General features: G+C 50.9%; 1 protein-coding gene across 2 annotated transcripts in view; it reads right to left on the bottom strand.

Moving 5' to 3' along the window:
• SHB (SH2 domain containing adaptor protein B) overlaps positions 1 to 12,260 on the bottom strand; it is a 137,432-nt gene that overhangs the window by 30,022 nt on the left and 95,150 nt on the right. For both annotated transcript variants that reach the window (XM_058694855.1, XM_058694853.1), the window contains exon 4: positions 1,722 to 1,893. In XM_058694855.1, the coding sequence (XP_058550838.1) occupies positions 1,722 to 1,893 (172 nt within the window). The remainder of the gene's footprint in view (positions 1 to 1,721; positions 1,894 to 12,260) is intronic.

Below are 12,260 nucleotides of genomic sequence, written 5' to 3'. Positions count from 1 at the left end.
AGGAGCTGGGAGTTCCAGGTGGTGTGTGGGATGCTGAGACTACCCAGGGAGAACACGTAGCTGGAAACCCAGCCCAAGACCATCCCGCCCTCAGGTCAAGCTGAGTGAGGTGAGGAGCCAGTTGGGGAGACAGAAGAGGTGGCCAGGGAGGCAGGAGAAAAACCGGGAGCAGAGTGTATCTTCAAAGGAGGGAGTCGTCTACTGTGCTGAGTGAGAGAGAATGGGAGGTGATGGAAGGGAAAGAAACAGCACTGACAGCTCTTTGAGGACTTCATCCATTTCCTGGACAACTGTTTTTTGAGCACCTATTATGTGCCAGGCATCGTTCCAAGGCACTGAGGATGCAGTGGCGACCCAGATCAGTTCCTGCCCTCACAGAGCTTATGTTCCAACAGGGGCAGGAGCTAGAGAGGGATATTGGGTGGAAATGGTTAGGATGCAGGCTGAACAGCACCCAGCTATCTCTGGATCATGTTTTGTTTGTTAATTAAAAAGTACACAGTGATCAGAAATAAGCAAAACCTACCACCCAATCTGGGTGGCTGTGACAGACAGTTAGCAAAGACGCCCACTGGGAGTGCTCCCCCATGTGCTCGGTACAGCAGGCATGGGGGGTCACAGAGGAGGCTGCGCAACCCCCCCCCCCCCAGATGATAGCATATCTATCAGATGATAGCTGAAAAAGGGGCCCATTGCACATGATGTCATTTGGAAAACCCTGCATCTGTTCGCCAAGTGAGCATTTCCTGTGAGGGATGCACTGCTGGCTGTGCTGAGGCCAGAATCCCCCGCTGGAGATTAATATAGTACGTGACACACATGTGGGACAGTCTGATGAGGGACCGGCGAGCTGTCAGCACATCTCCTGTCCTTATGGTGCTTCCTCTGTGCCAGTCTTGTGCGAAGGGTGAGGGATAAGAGTGTGTACGAGGAGAGGTGAGTGAGGGGAGAGTGAGGTCAAGGCACAGGGCTGGAGTTCCAATCCTGCCTCTGCACTGTGGGCTGTGACATCCCAAGGCTGTGCACCTCTTGGAGTCCTGATTTCCCAGCTACGTGACGGGGATGATAACCCCATTTATCACACATTTGCTTGTTAAGAGGATGATACAGCTAAAGGTATTAGCACAAGATGCAGGACCCGATTTATCAAGTACCTGGAGAAGCTCACTTTAGTCCAGGTATATGGAATGGCGAGACACTGAAAAAGCAGTCTGGGGGCAATTCACAGACTGAGCGGCAGGCTAGGGAGATGAGACTATCCTGGAGGTGATGGGGAGCCACTGAAGGTTTCAGAGCAGAGCAGGGGCATGCACACAGTGAGAAGGGAGGTGACCACCATGGTCAAGGGGAGGGGTGACAGTGTTAGGGAAGAATAGGGAGGGAAGGCGGCAGCAGGGATGGGACTGGGTCACGAGGTGGGAAATCTCAGGGGAAAGGGGCTGAGAAAACCCAAATCTAGAGCCGTAAATCCTTGCCCAACAAATGCCAAGCAGATGTAAGGCAAAACTATCAATGTAGCTAGAAAATGAATCCAATTTATAATAATCCAAAGTAAAGGTGGTGATACAGTATGAAGAGAAAAGGTATGGGGCTAAGAATCAGGAGACATGTACCCTAATCTCATCAGCCACTGACTTGATGGTGGCTTTGATCTTCTCTCAGCCTTAGCAGTGACTGTATGAACTGCAGCTGAGGCTGTGCCTTGCTCCCTTAGAACTTACATTTGCTTTTCCAGGGGGACAGCAGGATCCACTCTTTCTCCCAAGATCCCACAAAACTCAGGGCTCCCATGCTTGATGGGCTTGAAGCCCCCTCCAGGAGCTCGAAGCTGGCGCCGCCGGTCCCGGGAAGGTGAGGGGGATGATTGCCGTTTCTCATTGCCGTTAAACTGAGCTGTGGGGGAGAAAGAAAGTGCGTGGTCACCAGAGTGTTACCCAAGAGGTTACTGGGTGGTGCACAGTGGGGTAATAGTCGACTGCTTTTACTGGGGCTTTACGATTCACAGGGGGAAGAACTCCAGGCAATGAACGAACATGGCTCAAGAGACTTAAGTTTCCCACAACAGGTGCTGTAAGGACCAGATGGTGCATTCAAGGGGCTCCAGAGGCCACTGAGCTCAGCTTTACCCCCGAAGGACACCCCCTGCAATCTCCAGCAAGGGGGGCATGGCACTCCCATGAGGGCTCAGTTCCCTGGACAGTTCTGAGGGGGGCAGGTGTTTCCCATTTCTGCCTCCAAGTGGCTCCTCTCCTCCCATACTCCCATCCCCTGCAGGGCACACCAGCCACATCTGCTCCCTTTCTTCTGGGATAAGCCCACAGAGTTCCAATCAAGGGTCATGCTGCACCCCCCATGTCTGCTCCTCTTCATTCAGTGCCCTCTGCATGGACGCCCCACATGCAGAGAGCCCTGTCCCACACCCAGCACCCAGGTGAGGCTGAAGCAGTTCACAGCATGGGGGCAGGCCCCACCATATGTTTCCTCCCAGCTCTGGGCCTGTGGGAGCATCGTTCACCCCCACAGACTTGGGGAGGATGTTTCTCAAGGGCAGGACCCTGGAGATATCCCACAAAGGGAAGAAAACACAGAGTTGAACCCAGAGTTGCCAGAAGCATTCCTGAAGACCAGTTAGTCCACCTTGCAAGTTATCTCTCTGGACTTTGGTTTCCTTCTCTGTAAGGGATGATAACTGTCGCTACCTCATGGGGTTGTTGGGAGGATTCAGGCAGGTGACATCACCGAGAGTTTAGCACAGTGCCTGGCATGTAGTTCTATTCAATTAACATTATAATAAATATTTACTTTTATTATTATCATGTCTGCTCAGTGTGGACACCATGCCAGGTACTTCACACAAGCTTCCAAATTGAACCGAGTTCCTCTCCCAAGACTGTCAGTGGCTAGCTGTGTGACTTGGCCAAGTTACTCAACTTCTCTGAGGCCCCATTTCCCATCACCACATTACTGTGAAGATCAGATGACAGAATAACCTCTTCAGGGCCTAGCACACAGAGTGAGATGGGCCAGGGCCTGCGGAACAAGCTTCCAAAGCCAGGTCCAGCTGCAGGCCCACGGACACACGATCTCCAAAGAGCAAGCACAGAAGTGGCGAGCCGTCAACCTCACATTCAGGAGAGGTGCTGGGAAAACCCAGCTCTGACTGTGGGGGGAGTGGAATGTGGGTGAACTTGTTCTAGGTCTCTGCCGCTGAGCAAGATCATCCATCAGGACTGCAAAGCATTTCCATCCCTCCAAAACACACCCTGCATTAACCACGATGGGAAACAATGGGAAGGGAGATTCCTGCTAATGGAAGGCTCTAGACATGCTGGACCCACGTGTGCATGGTCACTCTCATGACTGCAGGGGAGGCTGGCAGCCCGTCCATCAACCTGCTCCGCTCCTCAACCCTCACTCCCATGTGCCAGGCAAGGTCAGGGCTGGAGAAAGAGCAGTGAGCAAATCAGACAGAAATCCTGCCGGAGGAGTTCAGAGTCCGGGCAGGGATAGACACAGTAAGGGGGATACGTCTGAGCTACAGCATACCTACCAGCTGCTCTAACTGCCATGAAGAAAACCCAGAGGAAGGACATTCCAGGCAGAGGGAAGAGCAAGTTCAAGGGCCCAGAGGTGGGAACATGCCTCGGGCGACAGAAACAATACAGTCCAGCGGGAATGGAGGGTTGGTGGGAGGAAACCATGCCAGATCATCAGGCATTGTGTCTTGTGAAGGACTTTGGTTTTATTCTGAGAGAAAGGGAGAGTCATTCTGAGGGTCTCACCTGGCACTTTTGAACAGGACAGTTGTGCCAAAAAGGGTGGAGGACGGGGGTTTATCAGAACTCCCCGCACTTTCTGCTTAATTCAGCTGTGAACCTAAAACTGCTCTTTAAAAAGTTTATAATTGAAAGAGAGAGAGAGGTGCACAAGGAGAGCAGTGAGGATGCCACTGCTGGACCGGCCGACAGGGCTTGTCTGTGCATTCCCAGTGGAGCGTGCGGGAAAGAGGATCGATGGGCTACAGCCTTTTGGCCTGAGCACCGGAGGGACAGGGCTGGCATTCTCCAGGAGGTGAGGACTCAGAAAATCATAATTAAAATTCGTGAGGAAGGAGGACAGAGGCCAAACTCTAATCTAGAGACACTGACAGGCTGGGAGACCAGGACTGGAAGTGTGGGGAGGGGAGAGAGTGAGGGCTTGCTGGGGGCTCTGCCCTCCTCTCAGGCTACAGTTCTGTCCCAACCACAGGGACAGACAGCAATGACAAGGCCCTTCTAAGGTACACATCCTGGGGCTGGGTGTCTGAGAGAGCCCTCTTCCATCTGGCTGATAACCTGGGCTTTCACCATGGTAGTGAAGGGGTGAAGCCCAGAGCTGGGGCCCTGGCACATGTCACCATGGGCCCCTGCCTGGCTTCCCAGCAACCTGGCTCTCCCACCAGGGCTCCTGCTGAACACACCAGCCCTCATGGCAACTAGTCAAATGGTGTATGTTCTTGGGTGGGGGTGGGGGGGGTCACCTCTTGGGAAGAGGCGAATCGCCTGCCTTGCAGAGCTCTGGATGGGTGACCTTGGGCAGGGGTGAGCACCTGGTCACACAGCCCTTTTCTAAAGAGCTGGGTCTTGATCTTATGGACGGGTCAATCAGGGAATGCCATCCTCAGATTGACTCTGTTGATGGAGAGGGTATGTGGGGGGCAAACAGGGAGGCAGGGAGACCAGTTAGGGAAAGTAATGGAGGTGAATACCTCAGTGAGGGGAGGGATGTTAAGAGATGACTCCAACAGGACTTGACTACTCATGGGCTGAGCCAGCCAAGACTCTTTGTGATGCTCCACTGACAGGAGATCTGGGGAACAGAAGGAGAGGGGGGCCAGGGATCATGGACCAGTGTGCACTTTTCCACAGTCCCTCCCTCTGCTAACTTTGAGACTGTTAGGAATGGAGAGGGGGCTGCTCAGCAGACCTCTGGCCCGGGGGGCTAAGAGTGCTGAGGTGGGCAGGGAAGTGGCATGATGTGGGAAGAGGTTGGGGTGGTGGGGGGGGGAAGATGAGGCTCTAGGTATAGTTTTGCCACAGGCTAAAGAGGAGGAGAGACCAGAGGAACTTTAAGACATGTTCACCTCGGGACTAAAATTGGAATTTGGAGATTTCTGTCAATATAAAATCCTACCACATACCCCATGGCACGGAAGGTGAGGACAGGCATGGAGCATGGAGCACTGATCGCAGAAGGAACCCCAGCTCTGCAGCACAGCCACTGACCTGGCTGTCTGTCCAGCCTAGTCTGCACCATGAGCACTTCAAGGCCATTCTTCTGCCTGAATGGCCACAACCCCACAACCTTCTACCAGCCTCTCCACCTAACTGACTCCACTTGCCCTTCAGGGGCCACCTCTTCCAGGAAGCCTTCCCTGACCTCACCCTCTCTCCAGACTCACCTTGCTCCTAATGGCATCCTAATGGCCAGTTTCGTGGTCTGGTGCCCCATGAGACCCTCAGGGGCAGGGGCTTTACCACATTTACCCTTGTGCCCTATGCCTCGCACATGCCTGCAACATAACCGGTGCCCAATGAATGAATGAAGAAGCTTAATGAGCTGTTGTTTCACTTTATTGGAAGAAAATATCGGTTTTCATACCAGATAAACTGGATAAAACCTAATAATATCCCAGTCAACACTGTAATTCCCCACTGAATTAATTTATACATTCGCCTGCAAGCTTAATAATATAGCCATATATTTAGAGGGAACAGGTGGTGATGAATGACAGGCTTAATTAGGCAAATCATTTCACCTAAAATAAAATACACCAACTGCAAGTACAGTGATTCAGCAGCAAAAGAAAAAAAAATGTTAAGAACAAAAGCTCCAAACACAACTGCTTTCATTCCTTCTAATTAAGTTTCTCTTTAATCTGCAATTTAAAATGGCAATTCTTTTAATTTAGTGATTTTCTGCAAAAGATAAAGACACAAACCCTCAAAAGAATATCTGCATTTAGAGAAAAAATATGCCACTCCTGTGAGTCATTAGAACGACAGAACCTAATTAATTGCACCTATAGGCAATTACAAATGGAAGTCAGAGTTGTGCAGGAGGGAGAGGAGGCTCAGGTGGGCAGGACCAGGCCCTGGGAGGCAGTGGGAGACGTGAGAGGCCTCAAAATGTCCTTCCAAAAATTCCGGTCTAACAACAGGTCTCAGCCTTTAAAGACCCAGCTCAGGTGCCCCCCAGCACTGCCCTTCCAGGAGGCCTTTCCTCCATCTACATTAGCCTCCAACTCTGGTGGTCCCCTCCTACTTGTATTACAGACTTTATACCAACTGGTCTTGTGTTTAGTCACTGCCAATAACGGAGACGGTGTCTCAGGCACCCCCATTGGTTCTGACTCTCACAATAGCCCCACCACCCTGTGTGTGATGGGTGAGGGATCGGGACTCAGAGGTGAGGAAGAACTCACCTCAAAGGGTCTCAAAGCTAAAGGGTGGGATGGGGGTAGGGAAGGCAAGGCTGGAGCCCAGGCCTCTGGGTCACCACTGCCAGCTCCCCCTCTGTCCCCTCAGGTCCTCCTTCCCTGTGGTCAGGCAGGGGCTGTGCCTCCCTCATTCAGTCTGTGGTGTGCTTCCCACCTCTAGGCGTGGGATGACCACCCTCCTACTCCATCGCTATGACATCTAGAAGCTTCCAAGACCTGGCAAAAGGCCACCCCTCCACAATGCTTCCCTGGATACTGCCTGCTGGGAGCCCCTTCCTCCCCAGAAACACTTGGCACAGCTCCACGGACACCCCTCCCACTCTTCCCCAGTCAGCCTGGGTGTTCTGTGGGGACAGTGCCTGGGATTTATTTTCTTTCTCTTCTTCCTCTCCAATCTCGTTTGCTCCTAAACCTAAAGTAGTGCTTGTTATGGAGATGGTATTTAGTAAACGTTTGCTTAGATGAAATAAATGTGTTCCTTCAGGGTCTAGCTCCTTTCTTGTTTATCGTTCAGGGCTGGTCAGAGAAAACAAGTTCCAAAAAGCCAATAGGTTTCTAAAGCACAGCTCTGCTGGGCTCACGAACCCTTGCTGGCTCCCAGTACCCCTGGATGGAGGGCAAACTTTTCACTCTAGTGCTCAAGATCCTCAGTGACTTGGACTTTAGTCCAACCTTCTGGACCCACCTTTTCCTACAAAACCCCTCTGGGATCCACATCCAGCCCTTGGCTCCAGTCACAAAGAATGGCCAGTCCCCTAGGGGTGCCTGGGTGGCTCAGTCAGTTAAGTGACTGGCTCTTGGTTTTGGCTCAGGTCATGATCTCACAGTTTGTGAGACTGAGCCCCATGTTGGGCTCTGTGCTGATAGTGCAGAGCCTGCTTGGGATTCTCTCTCTCTCTCTCTCTCTCTCTCTCTCTCTATCTCTCTCTCTCTCTCTCTCCCCCTCCCTCCCTCCCTCCCTCAAAATAAATAAATAAACTTAAAAAACAAAACAACAAAAAAAACCCCAGCCATTTCCCAAATCCACCAACTACCTCTAGGCCTTTGCCTTGCCTTGCCTGCCCTCTGGAATCCCTTTCTTCACTATCTCTTGGTGCACAATCCTAGCTATTCTTTAAAGTTCAGCTCCAGTGCTACCTCCTCCTAGGGGAGGTTTTGACCTAGACCCTCCAGGTAGTAATTCCCTTCTCCTCTTCTGTGCCCTACATCCCCAGTCTATGCCATTGTCTAATCCCACCCCAGTCTCTAGTATAGGTAGGTGTCTTTTCAGAACCAAATGAAGATTACGCCTCATTCATACCTCAGCCTCCTCTGAACTTCTGCACAGCCAGCATGCAGCCGACTTTAAAGAACTGCCTATGGGCTACACCATGGCCAGGGAATGGAGGAACCATAGTGGCTTGGCATCATGGAAAGGGTGTGGACTACGGAGTTAGAAAGACCCATGTTTGATTCTTGCCTCTGCCATTACTGTGTGACTTTGGGCAAGTTTCTAGGCCTCTCTGAACATTAGCTATTGCTTCTGTATAACAGGGTTGACAATACCTATACCATAAAGGTATATACCATATACCTATACCATATACCATATGGAGGTAGTTAGTAATAGACTCTGACCCTCCCAGTAACCTATGCAGGACAGAGTCTGTTAAGAAAAGGCAACAAGGATTAGACAACCGAAAACAAGGCCTTGCAAGGAGTTCTCAGCCCACTGAAGAGGCTTTTTTAGGCCTTCTGTGGATGAAGCAGAAATGAAAACCTTGTAAATCACATGGGGCTCACAGGAGGGGCCTGCCCTATACTCTGAAAACACAAGGCCACAGGGACTAGACTGAAGGTGTCCAAAGCACCCCTTTTTCACACAGTCCTTGGCGCTGACACTTCCATTCTGCCAACAGCTAGGCCTCAACTCTAGTCTAGTCTATCTGTGTGTGTGAGGGGGGAAGGGAGCATGAGGGGAGGGGTGGAGAAGCATACAAGGGGCTGCTGCCCAGGCAGTAGTGAGCCCCCAAGATGGGGCAAGGAGGGAGACAGTGCAGTGGTCTGGGGGGCTGGGGTGGACCACATGACCCCTGGAGCCTCTGGAAACACCACAGACTTTCACGACAATGTGTAAACACTTGCAATTGACTGAAACTCTGTTCCCACGACAATGGTCTTTGCTGCTTCAACTTTCTAAACATATGTTCTAGGTTACCTCATGTGCTTCTCACGGCAAGATCAGTATTAGAATTCCCATTTTACTGATGGAGAAATCGAAGCCCAGAGAGGTGAGGCCCCCCGCTTTCCTTCCAGTTCAAGAGCAGGCTTTACTCCCCGCCTCCCCCCACCCCACCTGCCCTGTGCGTGAGAGCAGCACCTCCAGGTACTGGGAGACAACAGGCAGCTCAGCAAATGTTTGGTTTGTGTTCCAGGACTGCCGACAAGAGGCCTCTGTGTTCACCTCGGCAGACACATGCAAGCCCCAGGGCACCACGCTGCCACATCTCTTGGGCAGTGTCTGAGAACAGAGGTCTCCATTGTGAAGGGAGGCAGTGGTGACTCCCCAAGAAGCGGGGCATTGGACGGGTTTTGAAGCAGGCACCGGGATGCTGCTTGGGTTCCAGGAACGCTGTCCATGCATGTACACTCAAGTCTGGGCTGGGGAAGGAGGGCCTGGAACAAGGGGTGGGTGTGTCCTCGTCCTCTTACTCTGTACCCCCCATAGGAAACAGGCACCACTGTCTGATGCAAAGACCCCACCCCAAGGGCTGCTGCTAGGCTATGGGAAATAAGATAAATCCTGATGAAAATGATGGGATGATCCAAATGCAGAGGCCTTGATGGCTGCCGAAGCAAGCCATCTTTTTTGTCATAACTCATGTTATACATGAGAATTGGAGGGCTGGAAATGAGACTGATTTGCCCCAAGTCAACAGCTAGATTTGAACTTGACTCCAACCCAAGTCTTCTCAATCCCAGAGGCCTCTAACAAGGTCAGCACAAATCCTGTCTACAGTGTAATACATTCTCAAAAACATAGTTAACAATGACAGTGATACCAAAGCCTGCATCCACCGAGCACTGACTGTGTCCTAACTCTCGGCACCAATTACCACCCATTTTAAGATGAGGAAACAGAGGCAATTTGCCCCAGGTCACCCTCTTAGCAAGTGGCAGCACGGGGCTTTAAATCCAGACCCCGTGGCTCTGGCACCTGAGTTCATATGTACTCCTAGTTCTGAGTCGGGCTCACCTGTTAGATGGAGAACGCCTGCTTGTGTCTGATGCAGGTTTCCTGATGTTTACACCTACAGACACTCACAGACGCTCACTTAGAATCCTAGGGCCAGGCAAAGAGACTCTCCCCCCATCCACAAGCCTCAGAGGACCTGCATGGTGGGCATCTATGGAAACAAGTCCCCCCCATCCAGGAGCCCAAAAGCCCCCACCAAGCTGTTTATATGTCTCTGCTGCCATCGCTCTGGAGATGGCAGTGAGGAACAGGAAGAGTGACAGGAGGGGACAAGCCAGGTGCATGGCTCTTAGGGGGCTGCATGCCACCCACTAGCACACCACTCTCTCCACCCTCAATGTGGTATCTGGACTCCTGGGTCAGTCCTCAGACAGCCAGGGACACACTCTTGGCTTCTTCCTAGGAATTCAGAACAGAGGTAGCAACTGCGGCAGTTAACAGCCAGGCAAAAATGCCTGTCCTGGTGCAGATCCCTCAGCCACATTTGGAGAGAAGACAGGCATATAGCATGAAAGAATGATATGAAAATAAACCATCTCTGTGTGAGCAGGCTGCACAATTACCTAGGTATTCCAGCGAGCTGAAGCAGTCATGGGGTTGGTTTTCCTGAGCCATGATTTATTCAGTAACTTAACAAATATCTGTATGTTCACTATGTGCCAGGCATGGATCTAGGTGGGGACTCTGGAGGGGTGAACAAGCCAGGCAGAGTCTCTGACCTCACAGAGCTTACAAAAATCTCTATTGACATGAAGATGTCTGCCCTGCCAAACAGAAGAGCAAAGATTCTATCAAATCTTTGTGCTTTTTGTTACACAGGAGACAAAGGCACTCGAAGGAACATTTCTATCTATCAATGTAATTAGCAGACAAACCAAAGCTATTAAACAATAGTGTTTTCCTTTTTCTTTTCTTTTCTTTTCTTTTCTTTTCTTTTCTTTTCTTTTCTTTTCTTTCTTTCTTTCTTTCTTTCTTTCTTTCTTTCTTTCTTTCTTTCGGGGGGGGGGGGGCTAGTGAATGAATTAATTCTTTCATATGTCAAGTAGAAAAGCCAACTGGAAAAACCTGTCCCTCAATAAGATATTAGCCAAAGGAAGTGAGTGATCCCAGTTCTCTTCGTAGTCATTTAAACCCCCCTTTTCTCTGCAGACCTGCTGTTCATACGTGTTAAACATTAATTACAACTGTTACTCATTACATTGCAAAAAGCTCCCCATACAAACAAAATTGTTAATTTCCCTGCAGGCCCAAGGTATTCTGGGAGCTGTGCAAGGGACAGGAAGCATCACAAAGCCCCTCTGGGGCCCATGGTGAGCAGGAGGTGGCATGTGTCTCGGTGCGCCAGGTGACAGTGGCAGGTCTAAGACTCCCGGAGGAACCTTCTCCAGGGGCTGAGCCTGTTTATTCTGAGTGCATGACGATGAGTCACGGGGCTTGGTGGGAGCAGCAAGCCCAGAGGAAGTGTCTGATGCACATATTATCAGAGTTACCAGACTCAGAGCACTTGCACTTGACAGTGACAAGTCACGAGGTCAGCATGGAGTGGGTACAACTGCTCCACAGCAACCAAAGGCACATCGCACCAGCACAAGGTAAAGGGAATGTTCAGACCTGCCTTCTCCACACTTGAGATGTCAATGCAGCGGTAGAAAGAGCAAAGGTTTTGCAGTCAGACTGACCTGGGTTCATTTGCTGTTCGACTGTGGGCAAGCTGCTCATCCTCTCTGAGCTTGAGCCCTGTCACCTGTGTGAGGACAATGAAACCACACCCACCTTGCAGGGCTTCGTAAGTGGTGTTCTCTAAATGTGAATTTCCTGTCCTTCCCACATTTGTCCCTTTACCTTAGTAGGTTTATTTTAAATTGGTCAATTGAGCTGGTTCAGAGATGACTCAGAATTGTGGAGGAAATAGACATATCCAGGACTTTACTTGCCCTCTCTCTGCCCTTTCAGCCTTATTTGATGAGGTTGGGCAGGTGTCAAAACTCAACAGGGTGTCTCTTGAGTGTTGGGGTGGGGTGACCAACACATCATTAGCACTTCCCCTGCAAGTGTGTATCTGGCTCTACCAGAATAAACCAATGCACCCCGTACAGGCTGTGGTAGGAGCACAGAGGTCCCAGCCCAACCTGGGATGAGGGTGGGCAAGGGACTGGAGATATCCAGGAAGGGCTTCTTGGAGGAGGTGGCATTGCTACCACTGAGCTGAGCTGTGATATCCCCTTTCTAACTCCCCCTGATCCCGGTACCTAACATGTAACATATACAGGGTACACTGTAGGTTCTCAAAGTGAAGCCCTCAGGTCAGCGGCATCAGTAATACTTGGGATGCTATTAAAAATGTAAATTCTCATGCCTCGTCCCTGAAACCTATTGCATCAGGAACTCTGAGGAGTGTGACCCAGCAATCTATTTAATGCTTCCTCTGGGTGAGTCCCCTGCTTGCTCTGGGGCAAGCCAACCAATTCACAAGTGTGTCATGGCTAGAATGGGGAGGGGGACAGAAGGGAGAAAGGCAATGGGGACCCTCTCACACCCAGGGACCAG

This window comes from Neofelis nebulosa, chromosome 12, assembly GCF_028018385.1.
Source record: "Neofelis nebulosa isolate mNeoNeb1 chromosome 12, mNeoNeb1.pri, whole genome shotgun sequence".
Taxonomy (NCBI): Eukaryota; Metazoa; Chordata; class Mammalia; order Carnivora; family Felidae; genus Neofelis; species Neofelis nebulosa.
The sequence above is the reverse complement of the archived record's forward strand: the minus strand, read 5'-3'. Positions and strand labels throughout refer to the sequence as shown.